Source organism: Gymnoscopelus microlampas (genome assembly GCF_963454915.1).
Source record: "Gymnoscopelus microlampas genome assembly, chromosome: 16".
In the NCBI taxonomy this organism is placed as follows: Eukaryota; Metazoa; Chordata; class Actinopteri; order Myctophiformes; family Myctophidae; genus Gymnoscopelus; species Gymnoscopelus microlampas.
Genome location: NC_139953.1, coordinates 965,606 through 990,233, shown reverse-complemented (window position 1 = coordinate 990,233; position 24,628 = coordinate 965,606). Strand labels below are relative to the sequence as shown.

The 24,628-nt window shown below is 42.2% G+C and overlaps 2 protein-coding genes across 2 annotated transcripts in view; both read right to left on the bottom strand.

The window, feature by feature from the left end:
- Nucleotides 1-12,865, bottom strand: part of LOC311063869 (ankyrin repeat and SOCS box protein 2-like) — a 29,681-nt gene extending 16,816 nt beyond the window's left edge. The window contains exon 1 of the mRNA XM_084083484.1: nt 12,749-12,865. The gene's annotated coding sequence lies outside the window, so the exon portion shown is untranslated. The remainder of the gene's footprint in view (nt 1-12,748) is intronic.
- LOC311062571 (ankyrin repeat and SOCS box protein 2-like) lies at nt 11,645-22,693 on the bottom strand (the record flags this gene model as incomplete). The annotated part of the gene is made up of 9 exons (XM_084081711.1): nt 11,645-11,755; nt 15,807-15,814; nt 16,505-16,658; nt 19,758-20,316; nt 20,441-20,612; nt 20,777-21,022; nt 21,750-21,905; nt 22,011-22,177; nt 22,338-22,693. The coding sequence occupies 9 exons, from the start codon at nt 22,691-22,693 to the stop codon at nt 11,645-11,647; spliced, it is 1,929 nt and encodes a 642-aa protein (XP_083937837.1).
- Nucleotides 22,694-24,628: the final 1,935 nt, after the last annotated feature.

The following is a 24,628-nucleotide window of genomic DNA, read 5'->3' as shown; positions in this document are numbered from 1 at the left end:
TCACATTTTTACTTGAGTAAAAGAATCAATACCACCATGTAGAAATACTCTGTAAAAGTCCGGTATTCCAAATTTACTTAAGTAAAAGTACTAAAGTATTGGCATCAAAATGTACTTAAGAGTACCAAAAGTAAAAGTACTCACTATGCAGAATGTCCCTTTTTGCAAGTTTCCAAATGTGTAAATCTGTTGAAAATAGAAGATCTACAAGCTCACAATGGTACTAAGTACAGTACTTGAGCAAATGTACTTGTTACTTTCCACCATTGATTATAGTATACAATATTGTAAAATGCCTTGAGCTAAAGCTCTATTGTGTGAAAAGCTGTGATGTGTAATATTATTTTGTGTAATTGTTAATGATGAGACATATGTAACAGTCAAAATGGATGTAATGTTTTCAAAATGCATGGTCCAGTGGAGTTTATGGATTTACAAAATACAGAGTCTTACACTCTTAAGGACCTTCCACACCAAGCACTTTATCTCGTTTATAAATATAATTGTAATTCACCACCACTTGAGTTCAAATGATTTTTAAAACAATATATTAATAGCTCTAGTGTTTGCTGTGGACGGCCCTTATGCTTTTCAACATCGCAGTTCACATTTCAAGTTCATCATTTTTATATTTATAACACTCAGGCTGGATGTGTTTTAACATTGTGTTGACGTTAAAACATATAGCGACATAGCATAACGTTTTTTTTTTTTTGTTAAAATAAGTGTTAAGCTAGCTCTACATGTATATTCTGATAGAAATCATTGCTATGTTTATTCAGTAACAGGGATCTCCCTGTCTCTCCAGCTCTAACTCTAACAAAATGTTCAGGTCAGGATTTAAATTTCGTCCAATCAGGAAAGAGGTACACAGAACACAGGATAAACAAGGGAAATTGGAAACAAGGAGACACATTTGGAACTGGAACACAAGCTAAAGGGCCATTCACAGTCACACCAAGCAGCAAGCACAATAACGATAATTATAAACATGTCATTAAAAAAAAAAAAGAAACAGTTTTAACTGGACAGCAGCGTCCACACCACAACTATAATGACAACTACAGTCGTAGGCGATCGTTTGGATCACTTTCAGCTCGATCTTATGAACGATAGGAGCATTGGCAGCCAATCAAAATCCGGGCATCTGGGATCCAATCTGTCGCGGTTGGTGCTACTGTTTACTGTGAAAATAGCAGATCTACAAGGTCACAACGCCTCGCATCATGAGGCATTGTGTGCTTGGAGATCTTCTATTTTCACTACTTTTGTGTGATATTCTTGTATGATGAAGTAGGCCATTGATTTACGAAAAGAAAATATATATATATATTTTTTTTAAACTTGGAGATACAAGATTTCGGCCCGACAGCGACGATATGATGTTTGTGGGGTTCTCTCTCCTGATTGGATGAAATTTGAGCCCACCTGAACTTGGATTTTCTGTTCATTAAAGAGCTGGAGAGACAGAGAGACCCCTGTTACTGAACAAACACTCTAGTAATGATTACTATCACAATATAGAGCTTTAACAATGAATGGAAACCTCATATGTCCAAAACGGTTACTTTCCAGGATTCAAATTCAAAAGTAGCAAAATCTACAAGCTCAAAACTCGAGCTTGTATATCTGCTATTTTTGAATAGCCCAAGAAATCTAAAGTGACACGTATGCGTTCCAGGTATTAGTGGGTTAAAGCAAACATTTGTAACTCAAATCTGAGGATTCTCCAAATGTCTTCCAAATCCAAAAAAAAAAGTTTTTTGAAAAAACTTGATGATCAGTGGTTCTCAAACTTATTCATGTCAAGGACCCCCAAAATTATATATACATTTGGCCGAGGACCCCATCTCAAAATATTTAGTTCCAGGGACTCCCATGAAGCAAAGATTTGAGTTAAAAATGTTTGCTTAAAAATATATTCAAAGTATATCATACTTTTAATACTAATATATTCAAATTTTCTCGATTTTTCCAAAAAAGCAAATCTACAAGCTCATAGCACGGCACCGAGTGAGTGAGTTTGTAGAGCTGCTATGTTTGATTAGCCAAAGACCCCACTGAGAATTGTTTGTGCTATTAGACGTCTAAAAGTGAACGTTTTTCTACGTCTATTCTTAGCCTACACGTTGAATAGCTGTTTTTTAAGCGTCTATACAGTATATAGACCGTCATTTTTTTTAAGCCATTAAAAACGCTTAAAAAACAGCTATTAATCAAAAGATTTAATAAAAAAATGTAAAAACTTTCACTTTTAGACCAGTTAAAACCCGGTTTTAGACGGAGCTCTACTAGCCGACTATGGCTCACTGGGACAGATGCGTTCCCGGTCTTAAAGGCTTTTAAACCATTCAATCCGGGAAACGCATTCAGTGTCATTTTAGATTAAGGATTAGGATTTTGTTGGCTATTCGAAAATAGCAGATATACAAGCTCATAGCGCGGCACTGGTAGATCTGCTTTTTTTTCTTTTTCGTGAAAATGTGTGCAAATCTTTTGAACGTATATTTTCATTTTTTTACTCAAATCCTCAAATCCTCCAGAAGCAAAGATTTAAAAATGTTTTCTAAAACATATTATAGATTTGCACCAAATGTTCACGTTTTTTCAAAAATAGCAGATCTACAAGCTCGTAGCTTGTAGATCTGCTATTTTTGAATAGCCAAAGTATAAAATAATGGTTCCAAGTGGTTACACGCAGATGAGTTCCCGGTTGAAATGGGTCAAAGTGTGATGGACCTACCTTCAGTGTGCAGGGTAGATGCAGCAGTGTAGCAGTCTGCTCTCCATCCACACAGAGCTGCTGTATACATTCTGATGACTGTGATATGATGAGCTTCCCATAACAGGGGAGATACGTTACTGCTGGGAATCTGCTGTGATCACCACTTCACGTGCACTGTTCCACTATGTGTGTGCACGCACACACGCACACCTCTGCCAGCAGCACTTCAATCTGCTGCGATCACCACTTCACGTGCTCAGTGGTGGAAAAAGTACTCAAATTATTTACTTAAGTAAAAGTACCAATACTGCAATATAAAAATACTCTGTTACAAGTACAAGTCCAGAATTCAACATTTACTTGAGTAAAAGTACAAAAGTATTGCCATCAAACTGTACTTAAAGTATCAAAAGTAAAAGTACTAAATATTTGAAAATAGCCGATCTACAAGCTCACAACGCGTCACGATGCGACGCGTTGTGAGCTTGTAGATCTGCTATTTTCAAATAGCCTAGGTATAAAATAGGGCTAAAGTGGTTAATGTATGTTTTATAATGTAATCATTTATATCTGAAAAGTAACTAGTAACTAAAGTTTTCAAATAAATGTAGTGGAGTAAAAGTACAAGTACGTGCCTCTGAGAAGTAGTGGAGTAGAAGTAAAAGTATTGGAAATTGAAAATACTCAAGTAAAGTACAAATACCTCAAAATTGTACTTAAGTAAATATACTTAGTTACTTTCCACCACTGCTTTACTGCACTCGTGGTGGTGGAAGGTAAGTACATTTACTAAGTACATTTACTCAAATGCTGTACTTAAGTCCAACTTTGAAGTACTTTACTTAACTAGCCTAATCAACTTTGAGAATGTCCTGTTTCAATACTTTATACTTTCACTCCATTACATCTCAGAGGAAAATATTGTACAATTTGAAGTTACTTAGTAGATTTTGATTGTTATTACAAAACATACATTAAAGGAGTAGTTCACCCTATTTTCAATTACACACCCCATGAAGCATTGAATTCAGTTTTTGTCGCATTCTAAGCCAATAATTTGATGATGATGAATAATAAAGATGCTTAGGTATCCGTTAGGAGACACAAAGAGTCTCCTTTGAGTCGCCAGTCATCAAATTATTGGAATGCGACAAAAATAAAAACATCTCCATGAATTCAATGCTTCATGGGGTGTGTAATTGATAGGAGATAAGTAATTTTTTGGGTGAACTACTCCTTTAAAGGGATAGTTCACCCAAAAGAAAACATATTTTTCTAGCGATTAGTCACCCCATGCTTAGGTATCCGTTAGGCAGCGGTTCCGGTAGGAGACACAAAGGAGACTCTTTGTGTCTCCTATCGGAACCGCTGCCGGTCATCAAATTATTGGCTTAGGAATGCGACAAAAAAAATAAATATATGAATTGAAGTCTCCATGGGGTGACTAATAATTAGGAAAAAAGTCATTTTGGGGTTGAACTATCCCTTTAGCAATTTACACCTTACTTTAAACTTTGAAAATAACAAATGTGCAAGCTCACAACGTCACAATGCGATGCGTTGTGAACTTGTAGATTGGCTATTTCAACAAAAACATGACAAAAAAAAGAAAGGAAAAAAAGAAAAGAAAATACTTTTACTTTGGTACCGTAACTATATTTTCATGCCAATACCTTTGTACTTTTACTCAAGCAAATTGTTGCTTGAATACAGGCCTTTTATTTGAATATTTCTACATCGTGGTATTTCGTCTCTGTCGGGTGGAAACCTCATTATGTCCAAAACTGTTACTTTTCAGGATTCAAATAAAAAAACGGCAAAAGTAGCAGATCTACAAGCTCAATAGCTTGCAGATCTGCTACTTTTGATGCTTTTGTGTGACGCTGTAGTATGGTCAAGTAGGGAATTCATTCACGAAAAAACATATCGAGATAAGAGGCAACATATTACTACATTTACTCAAGTAAAAATCTGAGTACTTCTTCCACCCCTGCTCTCGCCACTATGGGTTGTGATCACAACGTCACGTGCACTGTTCCACTCACGTGCACGCTGGCCTCTGCCAGCCAGCAGTTCACACAGATGGCGAGGACAAGGTCTGCCCAGAAATTGCCAGAATGCATTCACCCCTCCTATAAAAACCCATGGAACTCAGACCCCACGTTAACAATGTTAGACCTGTTGAAAACACACGTCCCTGCTTCTGGAGACTGATATTGTCCTTTTAATGAATGTTAGTCTCATTGAAAACACACGTCCCTGCTTCTGCTGACCGATATTGTCCTTCTAATGAATGTTAGACTCATTGAAAACACACGTCTCTGCTTCTGCTTTCACAAGGACAATATCAGTCACCAGAAGCAGGGACGTGTGTTTTCAGTGAGGCTAACAACATGAAGTTTGAAGTTGAATAGGCTTATACAGGAGGGGTTGTGTCTGATCGACTGAATATCTGAATATCTGAAAATCTGAAAATCTGAATATCTGAATATCTGAATACTGAATCAACCAACTTAAACTGTTGGATTGGATGTAATAGGCTCTATGCACAGGAGTCATATTGGAAAGAAATTGGGCCGCTTCTTACTTCCTTCACAGGTGTTACCAATGATACTAATGAAGGCTCTGTTCCATTCTGGTCAGGGTGCTGATATTGTGCATGTTGGCTCACTAGAAACACTCCATTTTGGTTCCCAAATGGCCCCTTATGGTGGGTGTGTAACTCTGAGAGTGTACAAATTCCATTTGTTCCATTTGTACACTCTCAGAGTTACACAGTTACACAGAGTGTACACTCTCAGAGTTATGGGCATCCTTGAAAATAAGACAACCACTATACCACACTAAATGGAACAGCGCCTTAATTAGTGTGGTTGCCCAACAGGGCAACCAGACTATAGTACTCTATAGCTTTCTTTCTTTATTAGTGTGGTTGCCCAACAGGGCAACCAGACTATAGTACTCTATACACTTTATTTATAGATTAACAATTTTCGAACCGCATCTCCTCCCACAGTTTTTATACCCTAATGTTGTGCCATATATCAAAATGACCGTCTTGAACGGGAATCGTGCGCTTGTATTTTGCTAAGAGATTGGTTGAATACTTTAATTGATATTAATTTATTAGTGCCATTAAATGTCCCCATCCACTTTCATGGAAAAGTGACAAAACTCAAGTTGAAGTATTTTTTTCTCAGAAACCTTAACAGCTAGAGTTATCAGATTTGGAGGGATAATTCATAATATTGTCCGAAATTAATTAACAAAATATCACACCATTCGGCCTCATGGTGGCGCTATAACAGCCCCCTTTACGTTTTGGCCCGTAACTCTTGAACCGTAGGTCCTAAAATCAAAATTTCTTTTCACCTGGATTCCTTGGGTCACTACGCATCTCCCCATATAGGCCACGCCCATTTGCGTCAGGATAGATTTTTTGATATTGATTTATTTCTGCATTAAATTTCCCCATCCACTTTAATGGGAATTGAAAAAACTCCCATTCAAGTATTTTTTTCTCGGAAACCGTAAGGGCTACAGTTACAAGACTTGGAGGGGAGGTTAATAGTTTTTTGCAAAATTATTAAGAAAATAATCACACCAGTCGGCCACATGGTGGCGCTATAACAGGGGGCGCTATAACATAGGGGGCGCCACAAATGCGCAAAATGTAACCGTTCGATGCAAAAACATGATTTTTGGGGGGAACAATCCTCTCAAAATGAAACGCAAGCGATCTCAGGAGTGACGACACAATGTAATTGGCGCAGCCTCCGACGTTATTCCTCCCGGCGTATTCCTCGAGTCCCGGCGGCCGCGACCCGCGACCGGCGTCGGCGCAACCACACTCTGCAATTTCCCCGGAATTGCGACGCGTCTAGTTAGTGTGGTTGCCCAACAGGGCAACCAGACTATAGTACTCTATACACTTTATTTATAGATTAACAATTTTTCAAACCGGATCTCCTCCCACAGTTTTTATCCCCTAATGTTGTGCCATATATCAAAATGACCGTCTAAATCGGGAATCGTGCGCTTGTATTTTGCTAAGAGATTGGTTAAATAGTTTAATTGATATTGATTTATTAGTGCATTAAATGTCCCCATCCACTTTAATGTAAAAGTGAAAAAACTCAAATTCAAGTATTTTTTTCTCAGAAACCGTAAGAGCTAGAGTTATCAGATTTGGAGGGATAATTCATAATATTGTCCGAAATTATTGAAAAAAATATCACACCATTCGGCCTCATGGTGGCGCTATAACAGCCCCCTTTACGTTTTGGCCTGTAACTCTTGAACCGTAGGTCCGAAAATCAAAATTTCTTTTCACCTGGATTCCTTGGGTCACTACGCATCTCCCCATATAGGCCACGCCCATTTGCGTCAGGATAGATTTTTTGATATTGATTTATTTCTGCATTAAATTTCCCCATCCACTTTAATGGGAATTGCAAAAACTCCCATTCAAGTATTTTTTTCTCGGAAACCGTACGGGCTACAGTTACAAGATTTGGAGGGGAGGTTAATAGTTTTTTGCGAAATTATTATGAAAATAATCACACCAGTCGGCCACATGGTGGCGCTATAACAGCCCACTTTACCTTTTGGCCTATAACTCTTGAACCGTAGGTCGTAAAATCAAAATTTCTTTTCACCTGGATTCCTTGGGTCCCGACGCATCTCCCCATATAGGCCTCGCCCATTTGCGTCAGGATAGATTTTCCGCCATTTTGAATTTTCTTCAAAACACACTTTTTGCTCCTTTTCCTTAAATTTTTTTCCAAATCTCACACAAATCGGTACACGTGATCTATGGACCCATGCGATAAACCTATCCAAGCGGAATTTTGATAGTCCGTACCGTCCGTCCGTAAATGGCTTCCAAAGTTAGCGGGAGGGGCCCGTTTGACCAAAAATGCCATAAATCACGAACGAAACGTCCGGTCAATCCCAAATTTGAATCACATGTCGAGGGTGGTATACTAAACCAATCCCCAAAAGCATTTCTACTTTGATCCATAGGGGGCGCCACGAATGCTCGAAATGTAACCGTTTGATGCAAAAACATGATTTTTGGGGGATCAATCCTCTAAAAATGAAACGCAGGCGATCTCAGGAGTGACGTGACGATGTAATTGGCGCAGTCTCCGACGGTATTCCTCCCGGCGTATTACTGGAGTCCCGACCGCGTCGGCGCAACCACACTCTGCAATTTCCCCGGAATTGCGACGCTTCTAGTTTCTTTATTTATTTATAGATAAACTTTATTTCAAACCGCATCTCCTCCCACAGTTTTCATCCCCCAATGTTGTGCCATATGTCAAAATGACCGTCTAAATCGGGAATCGTGTGCTTGTATTTTGCTAAGAGATTGGTTAAATAGTTTAATTGATATTGATTTATTAGTGCATTAAATTTCCCCATCCACTTTCATGTAAAAGTGAAAAAACTCAAATGCAAGTATTTTTTTCTCAGAAACCGTAAGAGCTAGAGCTACCAAATTCGGAGGGAAGGTTCATAATATTATCCGAAATTATTGAAAAAATAATTAAACAATTCGGCCTCATGGTGGCGCTATAACAGCCCACTTTACCTTTTGGCCTATAACTCTTGAACCGTAGGTCCTAAAATCAAAATTTCTTTTCACCTGGATTCCTTGGGTCACGACGCATCTCCCCATATAAGTCACGTCCATTTGCGTCAGGATAGATTTTTTGATATTGATTTATTAGTGCATTAAATTTCCCCATCCACTTTAATGGGAATTGCAAAAACTCCCATTCAAGTATTTTTTTCTCAGAAACCGTAAGAGCTAGAGTTACCACATTTGGAAGGGAGGTTCATAATTTAGTCCAAAATTATTAGAAAAATAATTACACCAATCGGCCACATGGTGGCGCTATAACAGCCCACTTTACCTTTTGGCCTATAACTCTTGAACCGTAGCTCGTAAAATCAAAATTTCTTTTCACCTGGATTCCTTGGGTCCCGACGCATCTCCCCATATAGGCACGCCCATTTGCGTCAGGATAGATTTTCCGCCATTTTGAATTTCCTTCAAAACACACTTTTTGCTCCTTTTCCTTCAAATTTTGTCCTAATCTCACACAAATCGGTACACATGATCTATGGACCCATGCGGTAAAGATATCCAAACGGCATTTTGATTGTCCTTACCGTTCGTCCATAATTGGCTTCCAAAATTAGTGGGAGGGGCCCGTTTCACCAAAAATGCCAGAAATCACGAACGAAACGTCCGGTCAATCCCAAATTTGAATCACATGTCGAGGGTGCTTTACTCAACAAATTCCCAAAATCATTTCCACTTTGACCCATAGGGGGACCGGCGTCGGCGCAACCACACTTTGCAATTTCCCCGGAATTGCGACGCGTCTAGTTAGTATTATTGGTGACACCTGTGAAGGAAGTAAGGAAGGGGCCCAATTCATTCCCAATATGGCTGCTGTGCATAGAGCCTATTGCTGTCCAACCTGAAAATGTATATTCTGCTTAACTAAAGAGCTGGAGAGACAGGGAGACCCCCTGTTACTGAACAAACAGATAGTACTTACTGAAAATCTGAAAATATAGCTTAAACTTTTCAATAAGAAACTTAGTTCATAGCCAAAGAATATCACTTACACTACCTTTAACTATATAATAACTACATTAGACACAACATCCATTCAGACAGCTGACTAATAGAGAATTATTACCTGATTGGGATTTTTTTATCTCTTAAACTCTACTTCGTTGATCGGGGTCACCCAGGCCTTTTTCCTCAATAACCAAATCTAAAAAATAGTCGATCTTGTGAGCTTGCAGATCGGCTACTTTCGCCAAATATTCATTGCAAAGTACCTGAAATTTGTCTCTGTGGGATGGAAACCTCATTTGTCCAAAACTGTTCTTTTTCAGGGTTCAAATTCAAGAATAGCAAAAGTATCAGATCTACAAGCTCAAAACACAGCGTTTCACACCCGCGTTTCGAGTTTGTAGATCTGCTACATTTACTCAAGTAAAAATCTGAGTACTTCCTCCACCTCTGACTGAGGTGCTGTGCTCACCTCTTCACGTGCACTGTTCCATTTGTACACTCTCAGAGTTAAATTAACACTGATGATTTTACAGTGTAGGGGTCCCAGAGATTAAAAATATGTATCAAAGGGAGGTCCGTGGTCTACTGCAGTGGTTCTCAAACTTTTTCATTTCAAGGACCCCCAAATTAATATGTGGGCTCCCACCATTGTTTCTATTTTTTTTTTAAAGCAGATCTACAAGCTCTCAACACGTCGGACGCGCTTGCAAGCTTGTAGATCTGCTGTTTTCAAATAGCACGTAGAGGTTAAAGTTGTTGAACTGATTTCGATGCTATATTAACTCATTTTGCTGGGCATCCCCTGAAAGCCCCTCAAGGACCCCTGGGGGTCCCTGGACCCCACTTTGAGAACCACTTGTGGCCTAATGCATATTAAACCTGGGGGTCTACGGTTGAGGACCACTGCTATGACGGATGGGATCGTCAGATTACCGACCCCAGGAAGACTAGAGGCTCGTTCATGTGTCTCTAATAGGGATCCTCTAACAAACACAAACATAAACATAAAACGGTCTGCCATCCTGCCACCTGTTGTGTCAACTCTGATGTCAGTCTGATGTGACCTGATCCTCCGAGGTAAGCTGGGGTCGTCACACGCACGCACGCACGCACGCACGCACGCACGCACGAACACACGCACACACGCACACACACACACACACACACACACACACACACACACACACACACACACACACACACACACACACACACGCACACAGCTATAGAGAGTGTTTGTTCACCAACAGGGGTCTCCCTGTCTCTCCAGCTCTTTAATAAACAGAAAATACATTTACAGGTGGGTTGCCGATTTCATCCAATCAGGAGAGAGCACCCATCATCAGCTTAAATTGTATAGTTTTCATGTCTTTGGATCACTTCCAATGTATTTATTTGATCCTGTATGCTGTATGATTTTTCTCTCCTGATTGGATGAAGTTGGTATCCTGACCTGAAAATGTATATTTTCTGTTTCCTAAAGAGCTGCAGAGACGGAGAGACCCCTGTTACTGATCAAACACTCCCTGTTCTGGGCATGTCATAATAGACCAACATTCAGCAAGAATAGTCAAACATCTGGCAAAAGTAGGGTAACGCTTGGCAATACTTGGGGAACATTCAGCAAAAATAGTCCAACATTAAAAGGCCACTTCACCGATTTTGCAACCAGATCTTATTTTAATGACATTTAGGGGGGAACCTAGCCTGGGTGCCAGCCTGCTTCGCTACGTTCGGCGGATTTTTTTTTCTCTCTGCGCTTATCAGTTCGGATTGGTCTGTGGTGCGGGGTGGGACAAAAAAAACGATGTGATCGTTTTGATTCGTCATTCGTTTGAACAACATCCAATCAGCAACGACGTTGCCTAACGTAACATATGTAGTTCCAGTGTAGTTCTACAAGACGAGTCAATCGGGGGCATTCCAGACTGATAAGCGCAGAGAGAAAAAAAAATCCGCCGAACGTAGCGAAGCAGGCTGGCACCCAGGCTAGGGGGAACCATCTGTGTAAAGGTTGTGACAGACGGTAAGCGGTCCACGCGCGTGTTACCGCTTGGATCAGCGGTGATCGCGCCGCGATCATTGTTGTTTTGTCCTCCTGCGCGGTGCGGGAAAAAAAAGCTCACCACAATCCAGCTCTTGCCGCCCGCGCACATGTGCACAAACGAGCACGCGCGCGAAAATTTCACGGGACCGCGCCCGCTCGCCTCACCGCCCCTCAACTTCTCAGCGCGTCCCAAATAATCGTCCGCCTCTCATTGAAAGTGAATTACATAGGCGCGTTGGCCGCTTGCCGTCTGAAAGGACCCTAACTGTACTCAACAGCTTTGGACCACGTGTCCAGCAGTGGGACTGTAATGTGAAGGGTCACTTTGAACCTCTTCATTAGAACTGCTTTCATCGACATTAATGGCTGCCCGCTGGATCACCTGACAGGAAACACATAGTGTCACATAACTATACAAACTATGCACGTGTTTTTTTTTCTCCCACTGATCCCTTTGACCCCTTTGATCTCCAATTATAGTTACATTCATGTATGTTGAACTGAAGTGAAAATAAATAAATAAAAGCATATCTCCTACTGTACATTCTATGCACTACTCCTTCTAAAGTCAGAACCTGAATTATGAATACATAAGGGACAAAGATGCAAAGTTCATAATATGAAAAAATATATGAATAATTTGTACTTCACATTACCGAGGGGTCCTTGAGAGTGTTAAAGGGGATCCCAGGCAAAATGTGTTGATATAGCATCGAAATCGGTTATAGCACTTTAACCACTATACGTCGGCTATTTAAAAATAGCCGATCTATGCGTTCACAATGCGTCGCCATGCAACGCATTGTGAGCTTGTAGATCTGCAATAAGAAAAAAAAAGTTGAACGAATGTGAAGAAAAAATATGTTTTTTTTAAAACATCTTAACAACATAAATCTCTTATGGGGGTCCCTGGCATAAAATCTCTTCAGTTCGGGGTCCGCGGCCTAATACATAATAATTTGGGGGTCCTATAACAGTAAAAAGTTTGAAAATCACTGGCCTAAATAACACACATGCACATTAGTTGGGGGGGTGGGGGGGCTCTACTGTACACAGTCAGGAGAAATGTCAGACATTTCTTGTGGCCTGTGGAGTTCTAATAATAATTGTGATAACGGGGTGCCATCGATTGTTCCAACCTGGGGGACTGAATGACAGACGGGATGGGACCTCATTCATCACTTCTATCATTATGTTTGTTATGTTATGTTTGGCAAGTCAGTCAAAACAGGTCAGTGTGTGTGTGTGTGTGTGTGTGTGTGTGTGTGTGTGTGTGTGTGTGTGTGTGTGTGTGTGTGTGTGTGTGTGTGTGTGTGTGTGTGGTGTGTGTGTGTGTGTGTGTGTGTGTGTGTGTGTGTGTGTGTTGTACACTAACCTGTGTGAGTTTGAGTGTTGCGTCTCAATACCAGACAGGTCAGCAGAGTCCTGGAAGACCTCAGAGATTAGCCTAGAAAACTATGCTGCTGCTCTCCCTCTAACCTCTCTGTTACCCCCCTACTTATCTCAGATTACTACTTCATAACACCCCCCCCCTCTCTCTCTCTCTCTCTCTCTCTCTCTCTCTACTCTCCCACCTAAACCCAGCCACCCTCAAACCGTCATCACAAAACGTAACCGGAGGTCCCTAGACCCCTCCTCCTCTCTCTCTCTCTCTCTCTCTCTCTCTCTCTCTCTCTCTCTCTCTCTCTCTCTCTCTCTCTCTCTCTCTCTCTCTCTCTCTATCTATCCACTCCTCTCTCTCTCTCTCCCCAGATTCCTTTCCCTCCCTCTCAATCTCAACTGATTCTTCAACCTCCTCCTTTCTCTCCACTATTCATCTGTGTTTGACTGTCACTGCCCTCTCTCTTCCAAGCCAGCATGCCTGTGTCTCTTCCACATTCTCCTCCCTCCTTAAACCCCCTCTCCCCACCCCCCTTCATCCCTCTGCTGAAGCTTTCGTCACCTCATTTCTTAACAAGTTCGAAGACATCAAAAGGTGTTTCTCTCACCGTCCCACTAATCAAGTGTCTAACTCACCTAATGTCATGTCCTCCTTCTCGACTCTCTCTCCAGATGAGGTCCTAAAATCGTTGACATCCACTAGAGTCTAGTGGATGTCAACGATCGGTCTCCAGACCATTGTTTGGATGTTTTTTCTCTCCCCCTCTCTCCCCCGCCACTCAAGCTGAAGAGTACATCGCTGCATGCCTGGCTGACATCTAACACAGTGGATGTCTTCCCACCACGTCAAGCTCAACTCAGATAAGACTGAGCATCTCTTCTTCCCAGGTAAGTCCATGTAGGATCTCACTGTTTCCATCATCAACAACTCCCTGGTGGCTTCTATTCCCGCCAAGAGCCTGAGTGTAGTCCTGGACAGTCAGCTGTCCTTCAACACACACATTGCAGCGGTCACTCTTTCCTGTAGGTTTACACTCTATAACATTTGAAGGATCAGACCCTTCCTCACGCAGGAGACTATACCCAGCTCCTTATCTAGGCCTCGGTCATCTCCAAGCTTGACTACTCTAAAGGCCCCTGCATGCTACCAAATGAGGTGGTCACCCTATCACCGTTTGTGACCACCGAAACGGTGCTTTGGATATTAGGCGCTCATAGTCCGGTGATTTCGGTTAGTAAAAAAAAAAAGAGATGTGTTGAGGTGAGCGGTGAGTCGCTTATCACCGCGGCTCAGTGACGTCATGTTGTAGTTTTCAAACCACCGCGGTGAGAGGGTGATCACCGAAAATGGTAGCATGCGGCCCGCTTTACTCCCTCCTTATTGGCCTTTTTTTAATACATGCACTGTATGCTGCATCTAACACAGTTTCTGGTTGATAGTGGACGGTATTGAACTTTTTGTGTGGAAATTAGACAAGAAAACATGCTTAAATACTTTTTTAACATTGGCGTCAATGACCTATTTCAGCATTTTTCAATATGTTCCACCACTGGGAGTTTTTTTTTTTTTTTTTAAAGATATTTTTGGGGCTTTTCTGCCTTTATAGTGTATAGTGGAGATAGACAGGAAACAGGGAGAGAGAGATGGGGAGAGACATGCAGTAAAGATTGCTGGGAACGGGACTCGCACCCGCGATGCACTGTCAGGCTACTTTAAAGCCTTTGTGCCCGGACCGCCAAGCGACGATCCGGGCCGACGTTTGATATGTTATTACTATCATATTTATGAAACAAACAATGTTTAAAGAGTTTTTGATGCAATTTGTCATATGTTAACCTCTTATGTCTGGACTAAATAGGAAAGTTCCCGGTTCAATCAAATCCCTAACTGCTCCTGATGTGCAGGTTGGTGCCTCTGCCATGGGTGAATTTAATGCACATTATAATGTAATACATGTAATGCACACTGTAAAGTGCTTTGGATAAATGCACTATGCAAACCATTTACCATTTTTCACCATCTTACAAGTAGTCCCTTAGTAATCAGCAGTAGAATGACAACAAGAACCCTAGGTGAATATAATTAACTTGTTGGTTGTATTGAGCACACAATTTGTTATGTTAGTCGAGTAGAAACCACAAAGCACCCCATCTCAACCCCACCTCATCTGATCTGACCCTTGTACTGATCTAGGATCTGATCCTTGTGCTCCTTGCTATTGGTTGATTGTTATGTTGGTGATAGGCGTAAACTGATATGGGTTTATCAGGGTTGATACCGACAACGGTATAATATTGAAAACACAACTGGAAAACCTTTTCCTAATAGAATTAGCAAAATCCACAGGAAGTTGTAATTTCGGCAACATCTGCTTTATTTACGTTTGTTTACGGCCTAAAATAGTGACTTCCCATGAAAGCTGTTTCACTGTACAATGACACAAACGAAAACAAATATATTTTGAATGATCCATTTCTAATCAATGGAGCAACTATTTTGTATATCTCGCCCCTACACTTTGGATCATGGCAAGGTAGCTACACAACCCAACCCTCTACCAAAGTGTCCTATTGCTAATAATAATAATAATAATGAACGTGAATCTATAATAATAATAACAACAACAACAACAATAATATGTTAATGACATTGATTCTCTTACAGTGTGTTAAAGAACTCATTTACAATATGACACCATGGATGTTTAAACACAAATATTCATTAAAAAAAACACAGAGAATCAGAAACCTGCTTGAATTCACTGCAAGACCATTACTGCATCAAAAGTAATCAACAAACTATACAATAAAGACTGGTCAAACATTGGCCAAATTGTCAAACAATATAAGAAAGAGGCAAACATTTTGAAAATAGCTGATCTACAAGCTCACAACGCCTCGCAACGTGAGGCGTCTGCTATTTTCACAATATGTATCTGTGGAACAGAGACAAACAAAATGTAATGCCTCAACTCCTACATTCCAAGTGCTTATCGGGGTGGGGGGGTTCAGATATGATTATTTCGAGGGGTCCCAAAATAAACTAGTAGTACTAGAGGTCCTGGTAGGACAGAAAACCAGCAGCATTAGAGGTCCTAGTAGGATATAAAACCAGCAGTTCTAGAAGACCAGGGTTTACTAGTCTCACGTAGACAGATGATGAGACAGCTCCACCTAGAAACATCTGGTGAAATCTTAGTTACATGTACGAGCTAGAACAGTGGTGAGAACAGCTGCTGACAAACCTACACCCACTGCTTTGAAGACAAATCATATCACTATACCAATATGAAGGTCCACCATAAAGTCTTTTCACTGGTTCTGCTATTATGTTTTTTTTAAATAATTCCCCAGACGTTTCAGTGGGCAGAGATCTTTGATTGAGTGGTCCAATCCATTGGTGTGTCCAGGTCCTCCAGTGAACTACAGTCCACTTCATAGCAGAGAAACTTGATGAGTCTGGAAGGAAGATCTAAATCCCTGAGGAGCTTTAACCTGCCAACACCATGTCTGATCCTCAGTCTGCACAGCTGCATGAGAGGATGAGGAGGCACTGTAAAGGCACACACACACACACACACACACACACACACACACACACACACACACACACACACACACACACACACACACACACACACACACACACACACACACACACACACACACACACACAGTATATGTCATATCACAGTAACTACTGTAGTTCTTGCACTGTCTTGTTTCATTGGAGACCAGATAATAAACGTACCTGCTCTGATCTTGATTTCGGTCCAGAGTGGAGAAGAGACCAGATGTTCCATCAGTCTGGAACACAGCCTGACGTGGCTGACGTAGTTTAACAGCAGAGAAACGAGAGGCCCCACCAAGTGACTGATGGATGGCTTGGACACAGCCTCACAGAACTAGACAGGATAGAAAACACAGAGTAGTAAACACACAACCAGACAGCCTAGAAAACTATGCTGCTCATCTCCCTCTAAGTACCTCTCTGTTACCACCCTACAGATCTCAGATTACTACTTCATAACCCCCCCTTCCCCCCCCCCCTCTCTCTCTCTCTCTCTCTCTCACTCTCTCTACTCTCCCACCTAAACCCAGCCACCCTCAAACCGTCATCATAAAACATAACCTGGGGTCCCGAGACCCCTCCTCCTCTTCCTCTATCCACTATGAAATCTGATTCCGAGCTGTTCCGAGATTTTTTTCTAATAACAAAACCAAACCCGGGTGGACCCGTGACAATGTTGTCCGATTCCGAGCCATTCCGACTTTTTTACGGACCCGGACCCTAATTGGACCGGTGAAATTTGTTCAGAAATCCGATTATTTCCGAGATTCTGAGACAGACCGACCCAGACACCCCTTCAAAAAAGCGCATATGAAACTACAAAAAAACATAAATAAATATGCGCAGAGGTGTTCATTTAATATGCGTGACAAAATGTTTTCTTTGTAAATAAATGTGGACTTATGAATTAATAGCAGACCTATTGACCAATAACCATTTTATGATCAAAGCTTTGCTTTCACCTCGTCAGAGGAATCCATGATTTGCACAACAGTGTTTTCAAATCAGCCTGGCTTGCTTTTGCGCTGCAGTAGGCTAATCTGATAGACCAGCCTAAAACATCACGCAAGATGCACAGCCATTCATGTCGCTGCTGCACTAACCTGATCCTAGGTCTGTCTAAAACAGTGGTTCTCAACATGTGGTACGCGGGGGGCACGGTGGCGCAGTCGGTAGCGCTGTCTCCTCACAGCTAGAAGGTCCTGGGCTCGATTCCCGCAGGGGACGCTGTGGGCATGTTCTCTCCTCCGCGTCATCCGTGCCCATACCCTAGGTGGGGTTGGCGAAAGGGCCTCTCTGTGTGGAGTTTGCATGTTCTCCCCGTGTTCCCTAGGGTAGGTATCCTCACAAAAAAATGCAGTAAACCTGGTCACTATACTGCCTCGCCCTGGCCAGCCGGGTCGCCTGATGGAGGGGAAAGGAGCTGGTTGGAATAACATGTTCCTTCCACGCGCTACGTCCTACCAGGGAAACTCACCCCTGTCAGGTGACAAGAAGGTCAGTTGGCTCTCATGCATTGAAGGAGGCATGAGCTCGGCCCTAGCCTCCTTAGGTTGGCAGAGGGAAGGTAGTGCCCAGGATTACATAGACAATTGGCACTGGGTGTAAAAAATGGCGTTACAAAATCGTGGGATAAAAATACCGGTGGTATGCAGGCCTCGCGTACCACCGGTGGTCCGCAAGGCCCCCTCTGGTGGTAATGGTACGCAGAGCAATCTCCCCAAAAAAGAAAAAAGTGGACTGAGATATAAACAAGCAAGCGTTTTGGTATTCGCCAAATCACAACAAGGATCACAACAAGCTAAACGGTGGCAAGATACTAATAAACACTAAACAGCAGAGTTAAAGTTATGCAATCGTGGCTCAAAACTGGAACTAAGTGTGAATTAAGAGGAGAATATTTTGACCTGTAGTGGTGGATGTCTTGGGCCACAGAACAGCACTTGCTCCAGGAGCGCCAGTGAAATCGCACCCGGGTCGATCACAGACTCTCAGCACCAATTGGTGCCGATCAAATGGCACAATAACCCAGTTAATATGACATGGAAACTGGGATTCAACAGAACTGGAGTGGCGCGGAAGAGTAGCCTACAGACAGTGTGGTATGTTATTGAATCATTAATGCATGAAACCCATTTCAAACAGCATCTTACAACCAAAACACACGTAGCATACTGAAAGAGTTGATTGATCTTAATAACGAGACAGACTGAATCAGGCAAAGTCACAATTAACCGAGCTTTCCTCCGTAGTGGAAAATAGTGCTCGGCGCTGGCGCTGGCACTGCCTGGGGGGGGGGGGGGTAATTTACGATTACATAACTCAAACAGCGCTGAGTTGGCTCTAGCGGACTTCACAACGTTTGGCACCGTGACTCGCTCGTCTGCGACTCGCTCGCCAGTGCCTCTCGTTGCTCAAGTCCGGTAAAGACGGCGCACCTCTGTCGTTGCAACTGTTTTTTGCTTAACTTCTGCTGTAGCCTATTCTCACCAAACGGGCCTAGTGGGCCCCCTCGTTGGGGGCGACGAAAAATATGCCTAAACCTGACCTTAATCCTAGCAAAATAATTTGCAATGCGTATATAAACAACTGTCCTTCAACACACACATTGTAGCCCTTCCTCACTCAGGAGACTATACCCAGCTCCTTATCCAGGCCTTAGTCATCTCCAACTTTACTATTTACTGATCCAGAATGTCACAGCACACCTGGATTTCAACCACCCAAAACATTTCACATGTGTGTGTGTTTGTCCCTATTCTGCACCCTTCATTAGCTTCCGGTTGCTGCCTGCACCCAGTGCAAAACACTGATGCTGGTCTACAAGGCAACCAAAGGCATGGCACCCCCATACCTTCAAGACAAGACCCAACCTTTAGAATAGCTATACACAGGCATTTTCCCTATAACACCCTGGACAACTCTCCTCCTCACTAGAATCTTCTCCCTCCTGGCTCCAAGACTGAAACACCCCTGCCGTAAGAACAGCAGACCAACTCCAAATTTGCCACCGTAGTCTGAACACTCAACTCTTCAGACTCCACCTTATACCCCTAGCATTCCCCTCTCCTTGTATCCCTTCTGGTCGCGTGTTTTCGATAGATGCTAGTTTACTATGCAGATATACTGTATGTTGGTTACTTATTCTCATGCTTTTGTTGCTTGGATTTTTTTTTCTTGACCATCAATGTTAATGTTAATGTTTATTTAGATAGCATGTTGTTTGGACATATATAGTTTGTTTACCCGGTGTGTCCTAGTTTCTTTGAGGCACTACATTGTTCTCACTGCACTCTACTTATTTACCCTGTTGTTTGCTGTCCATGCTTCCTCTGCTTACTCCGATCCATGACCATGACAACAATGGAAACATGTATGCATTTTTGTCATATATGAAAAGTGATCTTGAATAGAAACATAAGAGTGGTTTCACCTCGAGATGGCTCCATGGAGCATCACGGTTCCAGATCGTCTGCTCTTCACTGTGTGTTTGTGTGGGATGAGGCTTGCTGCCGTGAGCGCAGTGGAAACAGGAGCGAGCGTTGCAGCCGTGGTCCAACAGCAGTTTGAGCATGGGGAGGTGGTCCATGCTAAGGAGCACCGCAGAGGGAAATGCAGAGGGCTGAGTGGAGATGGAGGCATTTACGTCAGCTCCGTACTTCAGCAGAATGGACACCATTTCCATAGATTCTCTCCTGATGGCAATGAGAAGGGGCTTGGACAAGTCCAGGTTGGGGTTGGCTCCAGCCTCCAGCAGCATCTCAGTGGCTTCCAGGTTCCTGTGGTATACTGACAAGTAGAGCACAGTGCTGTGTTCGTCCTCGTACATCTTACGTCGCTCTTCAGACAGCTGGCAGTTGGGGTCGAATCCCGCCTCCAGGAGAAGTTCCATGATGTTATTGCAATTGTGCTCTGCGGCGATGTGCAGTGGGCTGATGCCGCTACTTGTGATACTGCTCTGGCTAGTGACGGGAATCAGCAGGGACACGATGCTGATGAAACAAAAAGTAGACATTAAAACCACAGGAACACAGAGAGAATAGTGTTTTTCAATACTGCAAAGTGCCTTCCTTGTAGAAGGTAAGTGATCGATTGTAAACAGAGAAGTGTTCTAACCTTGTGTGAGCATTCTGCACAGCAACATGGATGGGCAGAAGACCAGAATTGGTCGATCTAGTGACGTCTGCTTTGAGAGACAGGAGCAGCTGCACGGTGGACACATGACCATGCTTACATGCTTCATAGAGCGCCGTTGCACCGTCATCTGCAGCTCTGTTAATATCAGCACCTGAACACACAATAGAACACAGTCTGTCTGTCTGTCTGTCTGTCTGACCCTGTGTCCAACAACCTATGATATAACCTCTAGTACAGCTAGAAAACCAGCAGTACTACAGGTCCTAGTAGGATATAAAACCAGCAGTACTACAGGTCCTAGTAGGATTTACTTACCGTGTTTGAGAAGGTAGCGTAATGTTTCTACATTTCCATTCTGAGCAGCAGTGGACAGAGGAGTCATCCCGTATTTGCTGGTTGCACTGATTTGGACTCCGCATAAAACCAACATCACACAGATCCCCACGTTGTTCTGACGGACAGCTTCATGCAGCGCTGTATATCCCTGGATACATCGGGTGTTGACTGCTGCACCGTAGCTTAACAACATGGCCACCAGCACTTTATTGCTCTTCTCACATGCTGGGGAGAACAGACACTTTTTGGTAAATATATACAATAGCGCTTCTGTTGAATTAGACTGTACAGTTAGTCTGTGATTTGATTTCTGAACTACTTTGGTATAGAGAAAAAGTCAATATACCAGTTAATCGTGTTTTTTTTTTAATCAAGAATTACACTTTTTATTTTAAGATGAGTTGGTAGCTTGTTCATTTGTTAACATTTTTATCAGAGGAAATACAGAGAGAGTTAAGTTACAGATGAACTAAAAGAGGATTCACCAGTATTTTTCTACCCTGGTCCTGAAGTACCCAACTGGTTTTTGCATACCAGCTACCAATGAATGGTTATAGAGGCAGCAGTGGCTCAGGAGGTAGAGAGGCTACTTGGGAATAGGAAAGTTCACGGTTCAATCAAATCAAGTGCTCCTGATGAGCAGGTTGGTCCCTTGCATGGTTTCCTCTGCCATGGGTGAATGTAATGCACATTGTAAAGTGCTTTGGATGTAACTTGTTGGTTGTATTGAGCACACAAAGATTTACAAGGGGCCATGGTAGGATAGTAATCCAGCAGTAGGCTATTAGGGGTCATGTTAGCATAGAAAACCAATAGTACTAGAGGTCCTGGTAGCAGAGAAAACCAGCAGTAGTAGGATTCAAAGGAACAGCATTGGAAACCACTGAATAGACATAACACAGCTAATTCCTACATTATCAATGACTACCTGCAGCACAAACTGTGTTTGTACCTTTCTTGAGAGGAGTATCTCGATCTTCATTCACAATTTCAGGATCAGCTCCTCTCTCCAGCAGCAGATGAACACAGCTTGCATGCTCATTATTGACCGCTATCATCAACGCTGTTTGTTTCCCTGCTGTTTTCTTGTTCAACATGCCAGGCTGGGCTGGAGGAAACAAGACACACTTAACTAAACTGAGATAAGATAATAATAATAATATACGTCTTCTTTCAAAGTGTTCTTCAGCAGGACAACAAGCGTTTGTGTTACCTGTCAGCAGGACTCTGAGACAGGCTTCCTGGCCGTAGGCGGCTGCCTCGTGGATTGCCAGCCAGCGAGGCTTACTGGACACCAGGTTGCATCCTGGGACGTTAACTAGCGTGCTGACTTTGTTATCATCACCAGTCTTTATCGCTGCTAACAGAGGATCCTCCACCCTAGAAAAAATGGCACCACATACATTGTAACTTTTTACAATAACACTGACTCTTAATGCCGACCATAGAAAGATTATGCAGCATAGTCCTACCAAGCACCATCTTTGTTCGGCTAGGTTTGGACAATAAGAACACAATGATGTCATATTCAGGCACCTACCGGTAAGCATGCTTTGTGGTCGGAGGATTGGGAGTACTGTAGTGAGTGGTGATAATGTGATCTTGTCGGGTGCTGGGCCGCACCAACGCTAAGTTGGTGCTGTGATCGTGTTCGTTGCTGGGTTGAGTGCTCGTGCTGGGAAGGTGTGGGGTGCTGGGCTGTCTGACTTCTGGATTGGGTGGACATGGAGTTGGTCTGGTATCTGTGGATGGAGTGTTATTGTGGTCTTCACTGAGGCTGCGTTCGATAGCTATCTGGATCAGCTCCTCATCAGACAGGTTGGTGTAGACAGAATATTCCTCAAACCCCAACGATGGACCAGAGGCTCCTGGCACAGAAAGGCCAGCTGTCTCCATGACGATGCTGATAAGGGAAAACAACAAGAACAAATTAGAAGTTTAGGCTATCAGTATCATACAAAAGTAGAGTGACCGCACCGCTCTGATGGTCAAGAAATAAATAATCCTTTTGCTAACCACATCCATGTTCTGTTCGTTTGTCAAAAATGTATATAAAGTCAAAGTTAATTGCTGTCACCTGTTGTACTGCTGTGCGGAGTGTGCGAAACAGGGCAGATCCCCGCCAGGTCAGGTTTACCCAGGCTTATGAAATTCATAGGCAGGCATAGTAGCCAATTAGAATGAAATCTGCTAAAACCGACTCATACTGTATACTGATACAGAACCATATTGGCTATATATTGTCGCTGTTGGGTAGAAACCTTGTATGTTCCTTTTTTTTATTATTATTTATAAACAATTTAAAATGATGAAAATAGCCAATCTACTATAATCATTCATAATTAAGAAATACTATTTGAAATAGTGAAACATCTGTGCAAAATTAGTGCAAGTTCAATTACATTTCATTTGAATGAAAATAACTTGTGGAGAAAATACATAAAATCTCTAATCTGTGAATCTAATGTGATCAATGTGACCCCTACTTCAGTCAGTGAAGTCCAGGGCTGAATGTGACATATATTGAGACCAATATAACTAAATCCTACTATAATTCTAGTAACCTATGTAGTGGTGGTGAGTACGTGAGTGAAGACACCCGGTTCTCCTCACTGGCTGGACCAATTGCTCTGATTTTGCACACAGCCATTGACCATTACCATCTGGACGCAACTGTGAAGCCCGTTTTTCAATTTCATCAAATCTCAGCTTCTTATTAGCGTTTTTCTGTCAAACACTGTCGCCATGGTTACGGGCCTGCCCAGCTATGGGACGAACTGCCTCCCGGGTTGCCAGATCATGTGCGCATATCCCCCCACGGATGCGCTGCGCCGACGGGTATGGTCTAGTATTGGTAATTTGCCAACACATTTTTTTTATAACCCATTTATTTTGTGAAATAAATGGGTTATATTTCACTACAATAGTTATACTATTCTTATACTATATTAAAATAAAAGCGTCCTTAACCTTCAAGTTAAATTCATTATTTCCGTAAACTTGAACATCAGTTTTGGACTTTTTTATGGCCTTCCTGCCCTGGCATTTGGCCTTTGTGCCCTCAAACAAATTACAACATCAAAGGCCAAGTGGCTTTGACCCTAAAATGACGAAATTAAAAAGATGTATGACTACAGAAGCAGACCAATCAGAACATAGCTTATCACACTCTTGGTCCTTTAATCACTCCCCTCACCTGGGGGAAAAAAAGCGTTGGGTGTATGATAAATAAATATACATTAGTTGATCACCTGACATTCAGAGTTGCATGAGCTTATCCGACCGAGTGCAGGTGTGTCAACCCCAACCACAAGGCCATGATGAGGTACTTAATATCAGACACTAAACCATTCCCATCTCAATGCCAATAGTCTTTCAGAGGAAACAAAACAGACTAGGAAAGTGTCTTCCTCGGAGGGCAGGTCTCTGCCAAGCCATGTTATCTAACCCAGGTTCCGCACATTTTGGAAGGCAGTTATAGACAATTGGAATAGTATAACCTTGATCTGGCTTATACATATTTATCACATGACTTCAGAGATACTGTGTACCGATGTGTGTGGTTTTGGACAAAGGTTGTAGGAGTTGTAGCAAAAAGTGTGTTTTGAAGAAAACGCTAAATAGTGGGAAATCTAGCAAGCACAAAATAGTCTGCAATGACCCATTATTACACAGACAATATTGTAAAATGCCTTCAGCTAAAGAAAGCTCTATTGTGTGAAAAGCTGTGATGTGTAATATTATTTTGTGTAATTGTTAAATAATACTTAACAGTCCAAATGGATGCAATGTTTTCAAAATGCATGGTCCAGTGGAGGTTATGGATTTGTA